At 41.8% G+C, this 20,227-nt stretch overlaps 2 protein-coding genes across 3 annotated transcripts in view; one reads left to right on the top strand and one right to left on the bottom strand.

Annotated features, from left to right (window-relative positions):
* LOC121680047 (TNF receptor-associated factor 2) lies at window positions 1–13,134 on the top strand. Of its 2 annotated transcripts, none has more exons than XM_042059195.1 (11): window positions 1–54; window positions 6,353–6,556; window positions 6,674–6,752; window positions 6,885–6,983; window positions 7,176–7,337; window positions 7,774–7,848; window positions 8,010–8,084; window positions 8,439–9,017; window positions 9,651–9,828; window positions 10,112–10,260; window positions 10,562–13,134. In XM_042059195.1, the coding sequence occupies exons 2-11, from the start codon at window positions 6,369–6,371 to the stop codon at window positions 10,778–10,780; spliced, it is 1,803 nt and encodes a 600-aa protein (XP_041915129.1). In that variant the 5' UTR covers window positions 1–54; window positions 6,353–6,368; the 3' UTR covers window positions 10,781–13,134. The 2 variants fall into 2 exon arrangements, with proteins under 2 accessions (XP_041915129.1, XP_041915128.1); XM_042059194.1 differs by lacking the exon at window positions 1–54 and adding an exon at window positions 5,244–5,485.
* A 36-nt stretch (window positions 13,135–13,170) lies between these two features.
* The window catches only part of zmp:0000000846 (tenascin), a 62,809-nt gene continuing 55,752 nt past the window's right edge, over window positions 13,171–20,227 (bottom strand). Inside the window, exons 22-32 of the mRNA XM_042058514.1 lie at window positions 20,029–20,151; window positions 19,683–19,826; window positions 19,315–19,434; window positions 18,801–18,944; window positions 17,220–17,350; window positions 16,582–16,714; window positions 16,042–16,193; window positions 15,637–15,733; window positions 15,124–15,285; window positions 14,463–14,626; window positions 13,171–14,272 (exon numbers count right to left, since the gene is read on the bottom strand). Coding sequence (XP_041914448.1) covers window positions 14,162–14,272; window positions 14,463–14,626; window positions 15,124–15,285; window positions 15,637–15,733; window positions 16,042–16,193; window positions 16,582–16,714; window positions 17,220–17,350; window positions 18,801–18,944; window positions 19,315–19,434; window positions 19,683–19,826; window positions 20,029–20,151 — 1,481 coding nt within the window. The 3' untranslated portion in view covers window positions 13,171–14,161. The remainder of the gene's footprint in view (window positions 14,273–14,462; window positions 14,627–15,123; window positions 15,286–15,636; window positions 15,734–16,041; window positions 16,194–16,581; window positions 16,715–17,219; window positions 17,351–18,800; window positions 18,945–19,314; window positions 19,435–19,682; window positions 19,827–20,028; window positions 20,152–20,227) is intronic.

The following is a 20,227-nucleotide window of genomic DNA, read 5'->3' as shown; positions in this document are numbered from 1 at the left end:
GATGATATAGCGCCTCTAGTGGACGGAAGATGAGCAAACCAAACTGGTGCCCAGGTAGCCAAGGTGTTTTACTGTATTAGACCTGCTCAATTTTACAGGTGAAGTGTTGGTAACATTAGGTTTGTTCGACATCAAGCAGCGCTGCGCAGATTTGGCTGAACGATGCGTGGTGGACTTTTGCACAATGTTTTCAATTCAACATTCATCAGGTTCAGGTTCAGCCAGGGCCCAGTTTCCCGAAAGCATCTTAAGAGCGTCGTAAAGTCCCTCTTACGAACGTCTTAAGATTTGCCGACTGTTTCCCGAAACCATCGTAGCTTAAGAACGTCGTGAAAACACTCGTAGATCTACGAGTGCTCCAGAGTTCTCTTTACCGGCTAAGAGCGTCTTAACAGTACTTCTCACTGAGGTCACCAACAGGACATACAGAGTAATTACAATTTAGAATACATAATCCAATTTACGTTCCCATTCTTCATTGTGTTTATCTGTGATGAATCAGATTTTAACGTGCAAAATAGCATAGCCTACATTTAATGGTCATAATAATGTGATGAAAAGCGGACAAAAATGCAATCAAGTTATGAAACGAGACGTTGCCAGAATAGTTTGCCATTATCTTTGCTAAGTGAAGGCTATATTTTATTAGGCCTATGAAGTAAAAGCAGAGAAAGGAACATGTGGTTTAGTCTGTAGGCCTACTGCATCAAAATCTAAGCTTACACATTTCCTCACTTTCTTACTCGACTTCTTTCTTATCTTCAAACGTGTTCTTAAGTGACACCGCGAAAGATTGTTGCATTGTGCAACAATCTAATCTTAAATAACTAGCCTAGATGTACCGCAGAGCGGTACAAAATATGACCGCCGCCCAGTCCAGCACATTTTTCCACAAAAAGAAATCACGCTGAAAGGCCTATGTGATTCTAACTGTCTCACTAAATGTCATTATCCACACTCAATTCTCACTGGTATCTGCTAGACAACAAGTACCAAAACATGATTAGTTCATAGATTTCACATGTAAAATTAATTTTATACAACCCCACCTCCATCTTGCCTGTTCATAATTCGGAGAAATTCTTGATTGTTTTTGTTATGTTTATGTTATGTGTGTGTGTGTGTGTGTGTGTGTGTGTGTGTGTGTGTGTGTGTGTGTGCGTGCTTGTGTGTGTGCCTGCGTATGTGCCTGTGCATGCAAGCGTACATATGTCTACTGTGTGAGTATGTGTCATACGTATGATTACTGTGAATGTATGTGTGTGTGTGTGTATCTGTTTGTGCACATGTGTGCACATGAAATGGGTTAACATGACCCCTGGAGGCAATCATACGGAAAAAAATGGTCATCCTAGGCCCTACAGTTCTCAAGATATTCACAGAGAACTGTGTCTGCCCTACCCTCCTTTCGGGGGGTCCAGTCCAGCGGGGGGGCTACAGATCAAAACGAAAAATGACGGTTCCATGCTATCCATGTGGGGGTACATGCCCACCAAGTTTTGTGTACCCCGGTCTTTCAGTGTCCCGGGAATCCTTGTTGGTGTACGTCACTAAATGTACACATAAATTATTTTATTGTAAGGCCCCCCATGAACGAAAACACACAAAACTTGGCATGCATTCGGAGGGTGTCATAATGATCCTACACTTTTAATTTCATGCAGTTTTGACCTTGTCAGCCAGAGATATTGTGATGAAAACACCTAATTTTTTGCTTTTTAATTTTTAACTAGGTGGCGCTATACATGAAATAAGTGGTAATGGGATGGGTTGACATGCCCCCTTAAGACCAACATACATAAAAAAGGTGGACCTCCTAGGCCCTACGGTTCTCGAGATATTCACAGAAAACTGTCTCCGGCCACCTACAGGCCAGTTGGTGTATAGTAACATAAATTAATTTATTGTGTGGCCCCCCATGAACGGAATTCCACAAAACTTGGCGTGCATACAGAGGGTGTCATACTGATCATACACTTCCATTTCGTGCAGTTTTGACTATGTTAGGTCACAGATACCTTCAATTACAACACCTCATTTTTACTTTTTTGTGTTTAACTAGGTGGCGCTATACATGAAATGAGTGGTTATGGAATGGGTTGACATGGTCCCTTGAGATCAACATACAAAAAAAAAATGGTCCTCCTAAACCCTATGGTTTTTGAGATATTCACAGAAAACTGTGTCTGCCCTACCCTCCTTTGGGGGGTCCAGTCCAGCGGGGGGACTACAGATCAAAATGAAAAACGATGGTTCCATGCTATCCATGTGGGGTTACATGCCCACCAAGTTTCGTGTACCCCGGTCTTTCAGTGTCCCGGGAATCATTGACGGAAATTTGGGCATGCGAAAAAGAAAAAAAAAAAAACCGCCGCGCAGCGAAGCGGCGGTCATATAGGTTTAGTCAGATTTTTAATTTTTTTTTATTTTCTTTTTTTTCTTTTTCGCATGCCCACATTTCCGTCAATGATTCCCGGGACACTGAAAGACCGGGGTACACGAAACTTGGTGGGCATGATTCCAAAAATAATTCAGTGGAAATGCATGGATTCCAGTTGCTGCTACTGGAAGAAACTGGAATCCATGCATTTCCACTGAATTATTTTTGGAATCTGATCCCTTATCATACCTGTTCATTCTTACTCGTTGCTCGACTTATCGTGACTAAATTCAAGATGGCTGCAAACGCTAAACTTCGTGAAGGTACTGTCTGTATAAATCGTCTTGTAAGTAAACTACCAGTGCTTTTTCAAAGTTCTCAATGTCTCGTTTTAAATGTCAGGGCCCTCGGAAGTCTACCAATGAAGTGTGGAGATACATTGAGCCTCGTAAATGGGTGTAAAACAGTGATTTATTTGCATGGCTAGCCCGATGCCGAAGCACCACTATTGAAAAAGCTGTTGGTAGCATCGGCTAACTAGCGCCAGATTTTGGAGTGCAGGGGACAAGCCGAGATGGGCTATGAGACATACGTTCACACTCGGTATCATGTTTCAATACACTTTAGGTCAATATCACACCGGAATTCTCCTTTAAGGGGGCATGTCAACCCATCCCATTACCACTTATTTCATGTATAGCGCCACCTAGTTAAAAATTCAAAAGCAAAAAATTAGGTGTTTTCATCACAATATCTCTGGCTGACAAGGTCAAAACTGATGCATGAAATTAAAAGTGTAGGATCATTATGACACCCTCCGAATGCATACCAAGTTTTGTGTACTTTCGTTCATGGGGGGCCTTACAATAAAATAATTTATGTGTACATTTAGTGACGTACACTAACAAGGATTCCCGGGACACTGAAAGACCGGGGTACACAAAACTTGGTGGACATGTACCCCCACATGGATAGCATGGAACCGTCATTTTTCGTTTTGATCTGTAGCCCCCCCGCTGGACTGGACCCCCCGAAAGGAGGGTAGGGCAGACACAGTTCTCTGTGAATATCTTGACACTGTAGGCCCTAGGATGACCATTTTTTCCGTATGTTTGCCTCCAGGGGTCATGTTAACCCATTTCATGTGCACACATGTGCACAAACAAATACACACACACACACACATACATTCACAGTAATCATACGTATGACACATACTCACTCAGTAGACATATGTACGCTTGCATGCACAGGCACATACGCAGGCACACACACAAGCATGCACACACACACACACACACACACACACACACACACACACACACACACACTCACACACACACACACCCACACACATAACATAAACATAACACAAACAATCAAGAATTTTTCAGAATTATGAACAGGCAAGATAGAGGTGGGGTTGTATAAAATGAATTTTACATGTGAAATCTATGAACTAATCATGTTTTGGTACTTGTTGTCTAGCAGATACCAGTGAGAATTGAGTGTGGATAATGCAATTTAGTGAGACAGTTAGAATCATATAGGCCTTTCAGCGTGATTTCTTTTTGTGGAAAAAATGTGCTGGACTGGGCGTCGGTCATATTTTGTACCGCTCTGCGGTACATCTAGTTTATGTTTGTGTGTGGTATATAACCTAGACTAGGCTACTTGGGATGGTTACATGCAGATGTCAAAGTGTTTCTATTTTCGTATTGATGTGAATTAATGTGTAGATCCGAAGTTTGAATGGTAGGCCTGGCTGTGACGTGCAGTCACCTGACATCACCATCAAATTAGGATATTTCAGAACTATTAACGTGGACAGCTCCCCTTAAGAGCATCTTAAGAGCAGTGCACGCGCGTTCACGCTACGAGCATGTTCGGGAAACAGTCGGAAAAAACAAACGAACGATCGTGAGATGAATCGTAGAAAACCCTCTTAAGACCGTCGTTATCGGGAAACTGGGCCCAGATCTGTGCATGAAGTTGAATGAACTCACACACACACACACACACACACACACACACACACCTAGCCATCTTTCCTTCTTTCTTTATTTCTTATGCATATATGTCATTAAAATATTTCGAAGGAATGATGATAGGCTAGATTAGAATATGGTCTGTTTTTCATATGCCACTCCAAAATGGGAAAAGATAACATGTGGACACAATAGCCTATAGGGTAATAGTTCAACATACTTTTAAACCTGAGTTTTAAGGCAGGTAGTCAACATTTGTTTTTAACTTGAATATACATTTAAACAGATGATCTTGGACTTTAATAGAGTTGCCTATGCAAACATCATAGCTTAATAATAACTGGTTTTGTGTACAAGGGCAAACTGTATGGATTTGAAGAAGATTCAACATTTAATAGTAACATTTAATGTTAGAAGTATTGTTCACCGTTCAGGGTTTTGGTTTTACACCAAGGCCTTTGCAGGATAAAAACAGATTATCAGTATAGGCCAGGCCATAGGTCATTTGGGTGATAACTTAACTGTATTACTGCCTAATGTTCTTTTTGAACAATATTTACAGACTGCATTTTAGAAAACTCTTGACCAATATTAAATTGACTGTGTGGAAAGGCTGTCACATGGGTTTAACAATAATGGTATACTGTTCATAAAGTGTAAGGCTTATTACATTTCTAGCCTATAATAACGGATATATTGAAGGGTTTTGGGTGAGTGAACAGGCTCTTTGAAAGAAACATACTAAGGGTGTGCAATGTACGTTTTTCTGTATGGAATGAACATTACCACTGGCGCGGTAATACACCTTTAACTGTTCTCTCTAAACCATTGCACTTGGCTGCCATCACCACAGTGTGCGCTGACTTGTTTTGCTGTCTGCCTATCGGTTCTTCTGTATCATGACGTAACCCTGTGAAAGAGCAATCGCTGCTCCTAACAATGTAAGCAATCAACATATTCCAGCTCTGCTTCAAATGTAGGCTATCAATAAGAGCCATGCTACATGGCTTGGGGCACGGTCCGTTTCGGTTAATGAAACATTCATCGTGTTTCTATATTTGCGACGAGGGGCTGTCCATTTCTCCTCTCTGCAATGATGATTCAGACTGAAGAGCGGGTAAGTAAGCTATTGCAAAGTGAATGTTAGAATATTTCATTTGCTGGTAGTATGGAGCTTTGGCTAAATTGTTCTTTATTAGCTTGATGATGTCGAGGGGCGTGGCAGTCTGGCTTGAACATCATATTTAGTTGTTGAAAGAATTCTCACATCATAAATCCAAACGGTGAAAAATCATTGTGCATTTGGTAGCATGGCGACAATTTTGTGATCAGCGACTCAGTCGCTTTACGACAAGCATCCCTGACATGATGTGAACGCGGAACAGATGCTCATCCGTGGCTGTGATGCGAACTACCACCAACTTGGTCCAGGTGCGGCTGAGCCGAAAATACAAACAAAGAAACGTGGCCCCCAGCGGCCTGGATTGCTTTCTTCTCGTTCGTAACCTAAACCTGGTTAAGTGTCGTGCTTTTTGGGGAGTCCTACTGAAACAACAGAACATAACTGAAACTCGCAAAACCAAAATGCATGATTGATTTCTAGAAAACAGTCTGCACTTATTTGGTCTATAGCCTAACTCAGCTGAAGATAAATGCAATATTCTAAAGACAAATGCAATTTTGTCATTAACATCATATGGAAGCCTCATCTGAATTTTCACCCAAACATTGCTAGATTTCTTTAGTCAGCTTGGAAAGACAGGTCCACATCCCTTTGTTCTGTTTTTGAACAACTCTAGCCTGTCTGTTGTGGAGTAGAATAAACATCACATGTTGCTACAATTTAATTGCATTTTGCAATATTCGACTGAGCTATTTGGTAAGATATGACATTGCATTATGGAGCAATAGTATGGGCCAATGTGAATTTAGGCTTCTTTGCAGCATTGATGGTGTGGTGACATTGTTCATTGTTTTGAGATAGACCCAGTGAGGGAGTCATGGCAACACAAGAACCTTCTCCTCCTTCATCAATGGAGAGCAACAAACCAGGCTTCCCCAAGAAGATCTTGGCAAATACGCTGGAGGATAAGCACCTTTGCAACTGCTGTCATAACATTTTGAGGAGACCATTCCAAGCCCAGTGTGGTCATCGCTTTTGTTCCTACTGCTTCAACAGAACTGTCAGGTCTGTTTGTATGTGTACGCATGGTGTCATGCATATGTGGGGGTTTACATTGTAGTGTATGCAATTTTTCATATAAAATGACTTTGAGATGGCCACTAATTGTTCTTATTTTAATAGCAATGGACCCCAGAAATGTAATGCCTGTATCAAGGAGGACATATTTGAAGAGCCCACATCTATTCTCAAACAAGGCTGTGTGCGTATATTTTCTGCTATGGTCATCATTTTACTTTAAAAATGATATTGCTTGATGTTGAAATAAGTGATGTACAGTAAGTTGCCTCCCTCCTTACTATGTGTATGTATGTGTCCCTGTGTGTGTCTACAGGCCTTTCCTGACAATGCAGCTCGGAGAGAGGTGGAGACGCTTGCTGCAATTTGCGTTAACGAGGGCTGCACTTGGAAGGGCAGCATCAAAGAATATGAGGTATCTCATTTCCTCTCTAGGGTCTTAGCTCTCCGTAACAATATTAGCTGTTTTTTTTTTCCAGTTACGTTCTATATTGCAATTTATTGATATGCAAATGTCAACATATGTCTGTTTCATGTACAGTATATATATCAGAACTTGACAAGCACAAGCACAGTACACTGTTTTATGTGTCTGTTTTGTTTTCAGCTAAGCCACGAGGGAAAGTGTGAGTTCATGATCATCCCCTGTCCCTCATGTAAGGAGCGCATACGCTTCAGCGAGCAGGAGAGGCATAATGAACGCGAATGTCCAGAGAGAACCCTCAACTGCAAGTACTGCAAAGAGCCATTTCATTTCAAAAACATTAAGGTGAGGCAATACACAGGTGTGTCTTTTGGCAGGATATGACTTCAGCTTTTACTGTAGGGTTATGTCATGGGTGACTTGAGCCAGTGTACCCAGAGATGCATAAAATAATAACAAGCCTGCCTTTCACATTGCATTATTTAACATGGGAGCTGTTAGAGCTCTTACGCCCGGTAAAACCACAACTAAACCACAGCTGTAAAACCTCAAGCGAAGAATGGATTTTGTTGTCTGTTTTATGAAATTATTTTAATTCTGTGCTTGTTAGCCACAAATCAGTAACATAGCTGTTTGTGACAGTGTTCAGTTACATTGTGTCTGAATATTTTATAAATGCTTCCTTCACATGATTTGTTTCACATGATCTGTTTCACATGTCCACTGATTTCTGGCAGACTAGGAAGTGAGATCATTAAAAGCAAAGTCCTTTTTTTTTCAGGCACATGATGAGATCTGCCCCAAGTATCCGATGATCTGTGAAGGCTGCGCAAAGAAGAAAATCCCCCGGGAAAAGGTGGGGCCTCGGAACGTTATTTTTAAAACTCTCCAATCTCTCCAAGTGAAATCTCTCCAAGTGAAACAGAACGTTCTCCTGTTCAGAACCATATGGCGACTATTCACAGTCAAGTCGAGAGAATATTCATATCTTGTTTCGTTCTTTATCCTTTCTTTTAGTATGTCGACCACATCAAGTTTTGCAGCAAATTCAGAACTCCATGCCGATATCAAGTAGTAGGCTGTGACATGTCAGTAAGTAATAAATAATAAATAAGTAATAAATCAGAAGTCCCTCAAACAGACCTCTCGATTCCTCACTTTTGGTGCATACATAACTACTCAGGGATTCATTTGAATACTCTAAATCCTCTCTAAACCCTTAACAGCAAAGCAATGATAGAATGCAATAATACAGTACTATACACAGTACAATACAGTACTAAACATAGTACAATACAGTAATATACACAGTACAATACAGTACTAAACATAGTACAATACAGTACTATACACAGTACAATACAGTACTAGACACAGTACAGTACAGCAATACAGTTCCTGCATGAATATGTTGTAATTGCTTCTACTGTTGCGCTCCTCACCCAGGTTGAGAAGGAGAAGATCCACGAGCACGAGCGTGCCTGCGCCCACGAGCACCTCAACCTGCTGCTGCACTACATCATGGGCATGAAGGTGAGCCTGGAGGGGCTGCAGCCGCAGAGCCTGGAGCTGGCCGGGCACAAGGCCCACGAGCTGCACCAGTCCCTGCGCGAGCTGGAGCTCCGCGTCAGCCAGCTGAGCGCCATGTCTGCGCCCATCCTCGGGCCTCCCGTGCAGGGGGCCTCCGCCTCGTCCTCCTCCTCCTCCTCCTCAGCCTCGGCGTCCGGCTCCAGCTCCGCTGTGGCTGCCGCACCTCCGCCGGCGCTGCCCACCGCCACACTGTCCACCTCCTTCACGCCGCTGCCCAGCTCGGTGGGTGCGGCGCTGGAGCTGCAGCTACACAGCGAGAAGACCAAGGTGGCGGAGCTGGGCCGGCGCTGCCAGGAGCTGGAGGTGAAGGCGGGCACCTTCCAGGATGTGGTGTGCGTGCTGAACCGCGAGGTCGAGCGCTTCGCCACCACCATCGAGGCCAGCAACCGGCAGCACCGACTGGACCAGGACAAGATCGAGGCTCTGAGCAACAAGGTGTGTGCTTTACATGGGTTGCTTCTCTTCTGGTATCTATATTAGAGTGAGGTGAGATGACCTTTACCTGTGGACTGAACTTTGAGTCATGTTTGTCAACATTGTTACTCTTTTACATTCATTGTAAGTCAGTGTTTCCCATACATTGACTTATTTGTGGCGGCCCACCACAATATCAACATTGACCACCACACAATGATTTTCCAGGTTGTGCTAAATTGTGCTTAAATCTGGTTCATAACCATAATCATAACCACGCTGCGCTAATTTGCTAAAAACAAATAGAATTCAATTCTGTGGGAAACACTGTAAATATACTGTGCAAGAGTATATAGGCTGCAGCTTTGCGGGTAAAGTATTAGTAAAAGGGTCAGGCTAGCACCTGCAATGCTAACTATTGGGGGTTGAATCCTGTTAATTGTTGCTGCTAATGTAAAGGCCCAGATCCTGCTATGAAATTCCCTTATGTGAAGGACAGGTCTAAGTGAAGTCTGCTAATTGGACTTTTATGCTTTTAAGCTTTTTTATGTGCTACATATAACTTTACTATCACATCTTCAAGGGTGAGTCTGACTTGTATCCCATCCAGGAAGTGGATGGCCATAAACTTGACATTCCCGTCCTTTGGCTCAGGTCCGGCAGCTGGAGCGGACGGTGGGGGTGAAGGACCTGACCGTGGCTGAGATGGAGGGGAGGCTGCGCGAGATGGCTGCCACCACCTTCGACGGCGTCTTCATCTGGAGGATCTCCGACTTCACCAAAAAGAGGCAGGATGCCATTGCTGGACGCGCCCATGCCATGTTCTCCCCTGGTATGGTTATATGGTTGTTATTATATAGTTGTACAGAGGTTATGTGGTCGAATGTTGAACTTTATATTTAAATGTGTTCACATTTATATAATTCAATGGTATTGGTGTATGAGTGGCATCGGTGTACAAGCTGTATCAGTTCTTTTCATATTTTGTAGTGTAAAGTAGAATATCCACTGTGAGTATGATTGTATCCCAACAGTGTTTAGTAGGAAACTACAGTAATAGCGGCATAAGTGTCTTTGCGGTGTGAATAAATACCTGTGTGTTTGTTCTCCCTTAGCGTTTTACACAAGCAAGTATGGCTATAAGATGTGTTTACGGATCTACCTGAATGGGGATGGGACAGGCCGTGGCACACACCTCTCTCTGTTCTTTGTGGTGATGAGGGGACAGAGTGATGCCCTGCTCAAATGGCCTTTCAACCAGAAGGTAAGCATTTTCAAAAGAGTTGGAGTTCGAACTTGTTTGGAGAGCCTCAGCTTTTCAGCATTTTATAGTCTTCATTTTGTTTTGTGTTTTAGAATTTCTAGATGAATGCTTTTTATTTAAGTTGGGAAGCTTTTTGTGGTTGTTGGCTGAATAATTTGAACAGCAAACACCAATATTACTGTACATATTGTATTTTCTTCCAAGTTCAGTGTTTCTCCTTTGAAGGGTAGAGCACTGTCCACTTGCCAGGGTAATCATTTTCTGACAAAACATCGCTCTGCTGTCTGTCTCCTGCCTGCAGGTGACCCTCATGCTACTGGACCAGAGTAACCGGGAGCACATCATTGATGCCTTCCGGCCCGATGTCACTTCCTCCTCTTTCCAGCGGCCTGTGAGCGAGATGAACATCGCCAGTGGCTGCCCGCTTTTCTGCCCTCTGTCCAAGCTCGAGGGCAAGAACTCGTACATACGCGATGACACCATCTTCATCAAGGCCATCGTGGATCTCACAGGCCTCTAATCTAAGGGCTCGTGGTTTTCAGGTTCTGTAACGGATCTCGTGCTGTGTAAACGGAGTGGGTCGTGTGACTCGCTCGCAGTGTTTCTGACAGGGTATTTTGTGCACGGGGCTTGTTTTGTTTCTCGAGAGCTTATGCCCTCTCGTTCATGGCACATCCCTTTCACCTGCATGCGAATGCTGACCCAGCATGTCTGCACTGATGCTATGGCAGGCTCGGCTCGTGCCACCAGGGGGAGCTAGAGGTCCACGTGGCTATCACTCTCACAAGCACATGAGCCTAATGAGGGTCCCGTCTCAGCTTCAGATGACGTCAGTGCTGTTTACATTTTTAAAAGAGCTTAAATTAGTAACGGTGACAATAGGTCAGCTTGGCCTGTGTCTGTCTGGTGCTGTGTACCTGCTTGTTGGTATGACAGGGTAATTTGTGTTGAAGTTATGTCAGTATTTCTATAAATATAACAGTTATATCAAAAATAGATTTTGGAGGACCAATATTTAGTGGAGATGCACCCATGTAAAGAAAGGGATGCAGATTGTAAGTGCCAATGGGGGAAATGGCTGTTTATGGAACAGCCTATGGATTGGCCCCTAATTTTTAAGTCTCAAACTTCAGCCCTTTTTGAAGGGTGATTTCGATTATGCTTGCTTATTGTAGCGGTCATCAATTTGCATAGAAGAAACGTGGAGTTACTGAAAAAAAATAATTGGCAGATTTAATATGTAGGTGCAATTTGCATGTTAACCAACCTAGCATCTCTTTCGTTGGCCTTTGAGAGAGAAATTCCATTGTCTTTTGAAGCTTGCATAGGAGTAGATTTCTTTCATGTTATTGTAAATGGCAACATTCCATTTAGTGTGTGCTCAGTCAGTCAGTGAGTGAGTGGTTTTAGACTTGAGGGCTGGTTTGTTACATCTGTGGAAGATACATTTGAAGTTATCAGGGTTTTAGCAGTAGTTCACAGCAGGGTTTTCATATCTTTCATATTCACCATTTTAGTATGTATCCCTTGGCATCCTACATTTAACTGACAAACAGGGTATTGCCGCTCCTGCGATGGTATTTCTTGTTGCTTTTGTTTGTTTTTTCTCTCACGCTCTCATCTGGAGTCTTGGTTTAGCAGATTTGGGAATGGAATGTAAACGTATTTGACATATCGAGTGCAATGGGATGGAAGTTTGAAGAAGTTTGTAGAAGTTTTATTGAAGATTTATTAAACTTGGAAGTTAGAAATGACTCGAAAGGAACTAACCCATGAGATTTGTAACCACGTGTGCAATGTCTAACTAGTTTGATAGAAAGGTAGGTTAGTTTTGATGATAGGAGTATTGGCAAGGTGATCTGTGAGCTGGTGTTTACAACTGTAATATTGAGATGTCATATAAGGGTATGTGATGTGTTAAAATGGGTGGTCTATATTAGCAACGTGTGCAATTTGCAATTAGCTTCTATTCCATTTGGCTTTAAGAAATTCTTTTGATGTAATGGTGGTTATTTTTAAACCAGCCATGACAGATCTTGAAGCTTCTCTGTGCATGAGAAGCTTCAACGAATATAATGTTTTATTGTGTGTGTGTTTATCTATGATCTTACACAGTAGGTCAAAAGTGGACACACATCTTTATATTTTAATGAATATCACAATATTATACTATTATATTATATACGATGCTGCTTATATATTTTCTTGAAATATTAGCAGTAGTAATCCTTGAAGAATAATATAGATATATACTTTTAATATTATGATATATGCTAATCTAGCATCTATAATCAAGTACATGTAAGAACACTATTCAGTGAAATTGTGTGATATATGTTTTTATTATGGATATATAGCCACATAGCTGATTTTTGTGCTGTCATGGTGGTTTAAAAATGTTTAAGGGGGGCATTAAAAAATGCTATACCTATTGCAGTAGTGAACGTTATTGTTGCAAAATGCACACAAAATATTTAGGTCCTTTTAATCAAAGTGCTCAAAACCTTTCATAGGTGTCATAGGATGACAGATAGAGTTGATACAGATGATATAGCGATGTGCAACAATTTAAGCAACAAATGCCAAACTTAGATGGAAACTTATGTACTTTTTAATACTCTTCCTATTTGTTTCTTGTGCCAAATGTGTAGAGGGTTGAAAGTTTTAACATGGTTTGAGGCATAGATTGAATGTACGGAAGGCGCAGTGCAATTTTATATAATGGGTTTACATGCTAAATGCGGAACCATATTAACTTTCTACAAGAATTGTGTCCTACAATTGATGTGTTGAAATTCGTTTTCAGTTCAAGTGTATTTATTATCGATGTTATTCAAAGCCCATATTACAGTTTTTAATTGTATCAATGCTGTATTTGACCATTTTGTCAATAAAGACAAGTAAAGAACATTTTTAAGAAAGTATTTTATTGCAATAATGGATACACATTTTTCTCTCTCCATTTTATAGAAAACACAAGCAAACACTCTACAGGCTTTTTGAAAATCAGTGGTGTCTGCCATGGACATTTTGGTGGTCTGTTATTGCAACTGCTTTATTAATATTCAGTTCATGGCACTTTGTTAAAGAAAGTTTGTTTCTGTAATTTAAAAGACTACAAAATCTATCAATTTAGAAACATTTTTTTGTTTTCTTAGTAAAGAAACATTCTTCACATACAGAAAAAGACTCACAAATGCTATCCCTGTACAACAGATATTTATTGACCTTGACTTCTCTCTCTCTCTTTCTGATTGTTGAAATTGCTTATTCAATCGTTTTATGATGTAGTGGTCACACTTAAACATAAGGGGCTTTTAATATCTTTAGCCACTATGCCCTGTACATTCATTGACAATCATACATATTTTAAAAGCTCTTCAATAAAAGAAAAAATGTGACAAAACTTATCCACCTTTTTAAAGACAAAAAATTTAATTTTACAAACAAGTACACATAAAACAACCAAAAACTCAAAAGGATTCTAATGGGATCTGACCAATAAGATCTATTGACCTCACAAAAAAATAAGTCAAAAGCACCAGCAACAATTCCATGGGAAGGAATTCTTTATGAAAACAAACACATTAAAAACAAATCTGTCAGAGATGAAACAGGGTAAACCCAAATATTCAGAAAGGGAGGCGCCAGCCCAGTCTTGGCTTACGCTATAGTTAACCCTCCACCTTTTTTGTGCACAATGACATTTTCAGTATAGAAAAATAGCCCCATTTTGTCCGATCACCATAGAGTGTATCAGGACTATACCGTAGTGACTTAGGCCGGTTTTTGATGGGGAATTGGGGCCTTGGTATCTGCTATTTGGCCAGCTAGGCTGATCTGGCGACCGGCTGGCCGGGATTGAGGAAGAAGGGGGGGTTGTTTTTTGACAGAGTGAGCTTTACGATCTTTTCCTCCGGCCTTCTAAGTTGCCAAAGTTGATTGGCCTGATCTTCATCTCTGCGAAGGGGACAGAATGCTCGTGGCCCTTCCAATGGAACCAATTGATGCCCTGAGATGAAAAGAGGAAACAGAAACATGACATTTTACGTTTCCATATACGACTTGACACTTGTGAGTGCCACAGCGAAATACACACAAAAATGTCAAATACGACTTTTGTAAATATTCATAACTATACAAAATGGTAAATAGTGTAGAAAGAGTTAGCTACTTTAACGTTAACATTTCTCATGACTCACCTTGCTGTGGCTGTTGTCTCCATATCTTCCCATGAGGTTGACTCGGTGGCAGTTCTTGTACCAGAAGGCACCCTTGTACGAAAGGGCACAGTTGGTGACGGCAACGTCATTGTCATTGTCGTACGTGGAGAAGGGTCTGTTCTGGTGGTAGGTCATAGAGTCACCTGAAATGTACAGAAATGGTTAAGCAGAATCTTAACATCAGGAATCTCTCCTAGCGTGTGACCTCTAACTTGGTCTCTAACTTGTGTGTTTTGATATTGCCATTGGGTGGTGCTATAACACAACAAGGGGTTGCTTCTTTTGTCATGACTTATGAGCACAAGGCATAAAATCTATCTCTGAAACATGTAATGTAAATAAGTACAAGAATATAAGAATGTAAGTTATATCCAGATTTTCTGCAGGTGAAATCTTACCAAATAGTCTGAATATTACAAAACAAAAGCCTGGACAAATTCTGAGCAAATTCTGTTGGCTATAAATTATGTCAACTGAAGGTAAGATGTACCAGCACCATGTTGTAGACTATGCTGAGCCAAGCACCTGTTGTAGACTATGCTGAGCCAAGCAATTTCCTTAAACTGTATTTTCCTTAAACCAGTAAATCATTTGTAGTATTTGGAGTATTCCAGAAGCTATGCAAACTGTCAAGGCTCACCAGCTGTGCCACTGTAGGAACCGATCTGGATCTTGTAGCGGCCTCGTGGTTCTCCAACAACGATGCTGTCGTAGTAAGCATATACAGACTCAGTGCCATCTCTCAGGTCCACCCGCAGCTCATACGGACCAGACGTGGTGAGCTTGTGCATGTTGGACAGACCTGACAGGAGCAGAGAAAAGAAGGATATTTACATGTGGAAGAAAGTGGATCAGAAGATCTGAGACAGATATAATAAACACAAATCAAACTGCTTTAGTCATGATTTAGACATGATTGCAATAAGATTGCTCTTAACTACTTAAATGGAGTATTTTGTGTGCTAGGCTATTTACGTATAGGAAAAACAATACAATAGTACATGATATGTATTCTTACATTTTGATGGTATATAAATAAAAGAGAATAAAATTGAATAGCATACTGCTCAAGTGTTACAATAAATATTGTACTTGAGTCAAGCACGAACTGTATTTGTGAAGATTTCTCTATTTCTGTCAAACGTAGACCCACCGAGCCAGAATTCATCCATCATGTCCCCGAAGCCATTTGTGTAGTTCCTCCAATTCCTGAAGAACTCAGTTTTCCCGTTCTGACGTCTGAGGAATACCTGGTGGGAAAATAGGCAAGTCTGAGGACAGAGCCTTTGGTCTCACAAGATAACGACTTCATTGTAATTACAATCCTTGGGCTCGGGTTTATTTAAATAAGGACTAAACATCATAAGGACTATGACCGAGTAATTTCATTTTGTTTCATCATTGTTTCTTGCCCACGCACGTAACTCTTGCTAAATTGATTTTTCTCTTGCCTTGAAGACACAATGTATTGCTTTTTGGAAGAAGCGGTCGAGACAGAATGTGAAAATGCACAGTTCATAGAAAAGTGACTCTTAGTGAAACCATGCCATGTACTCACCACCCATCCACCGCCATCGGTGGACATGTCGCAGTACACCTGCATAGGCTGGTTCTCATTTCCTCCCACATAGATGGTGTACAGGCCAGATTCACTCTCCCCATTCAGTAGTGCCTGTGAGCAGTCCTTGGGAAACCTGTAAAGGACTCCAGCTACATGTATGTCCACACACACACACACACACACACACACACACACACACACACACACACACACGCACGAACAGAGGCATTCACAAACACACACATACATGGGCACACACACACACGGGCACACACAGACACACAAAGATATATTCAGAGTCTTGTCACATCTTATAAGACACCTTAAAACAAAAATCCTCCATTTAAAGAAATGCTGATATTTAAAAACACATGAAAAAGCAGTCCTGAATGCTTCAAAACTAATGGAACCAGAAAAATCAATCACTGAGAAGTATAAATAACAGAGGCACAAACAGATGTGAAAGAGAACCCACAAATCGGCAACACTGGCAGTTTTAAGCAGGGGTTGGTTGCCGGGTCACCGGTGAGCACACACCTGTGGTGAATGTGGTGGTGATGTGACGGCTGCTCTTGGCGCCAGCGACAGCCTGCAGCCGGACCACATACTCCATGGAGCTGCTCAAGTCAGTTGCACTGTAGGAGGTTTCAGAGGCATCGAGGACTACTTCCTGCATACACAAACAGAAACATACACACACACACACACACACACACACACAAATACATTCATGAATACACACAGACAGAAACAGTTACACACACAAACACATATTCACACACACAAGCAAGCAGGTCCCCCCAAAGGACCCCCCCCCCCCACACACACACAAACACACACACACACACACACACACAGACACACATAAAACTACATGAGAGGATGCACACATACTGTACACATGCATGCTCGTGCATGCATACACAAGGTCAAACTAATCATCTCCTTCTTAATCAGCTGGATTGCATGTAACCTTCTAGGCCAAGCTGTGGAAACATGAATTATTAATTCCACTGTTGCATTGCACTTATCGAGAGCGTATTAAATATGAATCATAGCTTGGATATTTCATAGCACCGGCTAAGCATCATCTACTTTTCAAAGACAGCAATTCAGCATGATTTATTTTTTAATATGCCCGACAGAATGGAGAAGCTCACAGAACTCAAGCTCACCCTGATTGTGCCGTCGGACGCCATGAAGGTCAGGATGTAGCCGCTGATGGCGCCGCGAGGGGGGACCCAGGTGAGCAGTGCAGTGTCCGTCAGGATGTTAGTGGCCACCAAATCCCGTGGAGCATCGAGCTCTGAAATGGTTTACCAAAACACATAAACAAAGGGTAAGTCAACAGCAGAGGTTCCCTGTCTTGAGAACCCATGTTAACACTGGTGGTTCCCTGTCTTAAGAACATCGTGGGACACTGGAACAGATGTGGCTGTGTTTTGCCAGTCACAGGAATCCACATAATTGGTTGGCATTACAGTGGCTGGCTTTTAGCTCTAAACAAATTATAAATACACTTCTCCTGTGACCTCTCATCAGTCCAAATAACCTTCCTACTGAATCCTGTTATTTATTAACTGTTGGCTCCGGCAGTCTCGTAAAGCTTGCTGTAAAATTGAATTTGACTTTAAGCACTACTAAACCACACTTTATACAACCTCCAGTCCAGACCAATTTAGCACATTAATGTTGACAAGCATGTGCGTGATCAAGTCATGTCAAGGTCAAGGATGCAGACATCCCAAGTCTCCCGGAAGTTCCGGGAGTCTCCCGCATATTGATAATGGCTCACTGATGGCCGCAAATTAGATAAAATCTCCCGGAATCTAGAGCGAGCGAGCAAGAGCGCGCACACGAGACCGAAACGTCAAATCGTGAGTGCATCTGAGTGTAGCGCGCACACGACGGGGATGGAGAGAGAGAGAGAGAGAGGTAGGCCTAGTGCGTGCGTGCCTGTTCAAGACAGAGAGAATCCTGATTGGCCTGTTTCAGTTCAGTTAATGGCAGAGGCAGAGTGCCCCCCAAAAAGGAACATTTAAGACTCATTTCACATCAGACTACACGAAAGTGTACCCTTGTCTCATATGAGTTCAAAATAACGATAGTCTTGCATGCTGTTTGTAACAGTGACTTTAGCATTGCCCATGGCGGGTTAAATGATGGCAAAAGACATGTTGAGGTGAGTTTAACAAGTGTCATTTCATGTGCATCTTATTCAGGACTAGCCTACTAGATGGCTATTTGCCAAGGCTACATAAAGACCAAACTACCAAAATCTACATATTTTATTATCACAATTTCTAACTATAGGCCTTCCTTATTTGGTGTGCTGAGTAGAGACCATTAACAAACATAGGCTATTCATCACTATTTCAGTATCTAAGAAGCTAAAGTAAGTTTTATATTTATGTATTCATTTTCTTTGTTTTCTTTTTGTTTTTTGGGGGGGGGGGACCTCCCTGAAATGGCTTTTTGCAGGTTGGGATGTCTGAGGATGTAATTCCCAGAAAGCAATTAAACTGCATGTCACGACATTTGTCCAATTCATCTATCTGATTAAGCACAAACCCAATTGAAAAAAACTACATCTGATACCAAAATATGATTTAGGCATGCATTGTAAGGCTGAGTGTGGCAAATTCTTTGACTTAATCTACAGTTTTGGTAGTGTCTATTCAGTGCAATTTCTCAAACTATCGTACTTCAGCTAAACAGAGACAGATGTGCTGCTGGAATGAGAACAAGGCACCAACCTGTGGTGAAGTCTGTGGTAATGGCCTGGCTCTTCAGCGCATCTTTGGTGGCGTAGACGCTAACAGTGTACTGGGTGTTGGGACTCAGGGAGTTCATCTCAAACTCCACAATGTTCCCAGACACTTGCTCAATCACTGGGGACCCTGCAGCCAGGAGACCAGCAGAAAACATTTGAGACGAGAGAATCAGATTAATTATGACATAACTAATCAATTGTTTTTAAGGAGCCATAGTAAAAAATAGTGAAATCTACCATTCAGACTGGATGAAATCATGTTTAAATTCCTCATTATACATCATATACCAGGATATATCACAAATAATAAAAGTAGTGGTAAAATATGCTGTTCTTATTAGCTAAAATCATGTTTTGGCTTCCTCATTATAACTAATTTATTACTACTAAAAATTACATCATGGAGGAAAATATAATGGTACATTTCTTCAACTTGAATAAAATATGTATTTACAAACTAAAACCTCACTGAGTTTTTTTTTAATGGAATCAGGCACCTGTATCTGCGGTGTATGTGATGACATAGCCGTCCACGGTGGCAATGGCAGGCTGCCATAGCAACAAAGCCTCGGTGTCAGTGATGTTGACCGCGGTCAGACTGCGTGGCATATCCAGGGCTGCAACGCACAAAAGTGGTCAGCTGATGCAAAACCCACAACCTCCACTGCAATACGAGGCAAACACCGCAAAAATGGCCTGAAATTGGGAGCTAGTGGTCTTAAGTTATGAGTCTTTTCTTATAGTTGAAGAGGTTTTTATGCATTTAAACAGACACAGAGGTGACAACTGAAACCCTTTCAAATTGTTGGTCTAAAATGAAATAATGATGATCAGATTCTCTGTTTTTATAACATGTCTGTCATACCTGTAGTCATTGTGTCAGTGATAGGGTCGCTCTCCTCCAAGCCCTTGACAGCAACCACAGTCACTTGATAAGTCTCCCCAGGAATTAGATTGGGAAGCAGAGTTTCTGACTGAGTCCCGTCAATCGTCGCCGTCTCGGGATTGCCTGTGAACCAGGAAAAAACCGACATAATATACACCAATTCCCTTGAGAACAGACACAGCACAGATAAAAATGTTGCCTCATCGCCAGAAGGTGCAATAGAAAAAAAATGGGAAAAAATGGTTTAATCACACAGTACACAAACGTCAATGTGGCGGAATGCCCACCAGGGAGGGAATGATGTCCTCTTGACCTTTGCACTCACCTCCCTGAAGGGGCACAAATGTCACACGGTATGAGTCCACATTGGCACGGGGAACGGTCCAGTGGACCATAGAAGACGTTGCGGTGATATCGGAGAAGCTGATGCCCCGGGGAGCGCCGAGGCCTGATACAGAGCGGAATCACATGGTGGAGAGAAGAGAAAAGGTGGATAATCATCATTATTGGATAATTGCAAGTCA

Source organism: Alosa sapidissima, chromosome 13, assembly GCF_018492685.1.
Source record: "Alosa sapidissima isolate fAloSap1 chromosome 13, fAloSap1.pri, whole genome shotgun sequence".
NCBI lineage: Eukaryota > Metazoa > Chordata > Actinopteri > Clupeiformes > Clupeidae > Alosa > Alosa sapidissima.
Note: the sequence above shows the minus strand (reverse complement) of the source record. Positions and strands in the feature narration are given on the sequence as shown.

Excerpts from the sequence above, each read along its gene's own strand:
- LOC121680047 (XM_042059195.1), top strand. The coding sequence starts at position 6,369 with ATGGCAACACAAGAACCTTCTCCTCCTTCATCAATGGAGAGCAACAAA. Across the intron at positions 8,085-8,438 it reads TAGTAGGCTGTGACATGTCA|GTTGAGAAGGAGAAGATCCA; the intron begins GTAAGTAATAAA and ends CTCCTCACCCAG. Across the intron at positions 9,829-10,111 it reads CCATGCCATGTTCTCCCCTG|CGTTTTACACAAGCAAGTAT; the intron begins GTATGGTTATAT and ends GTTCTCCCTTAG.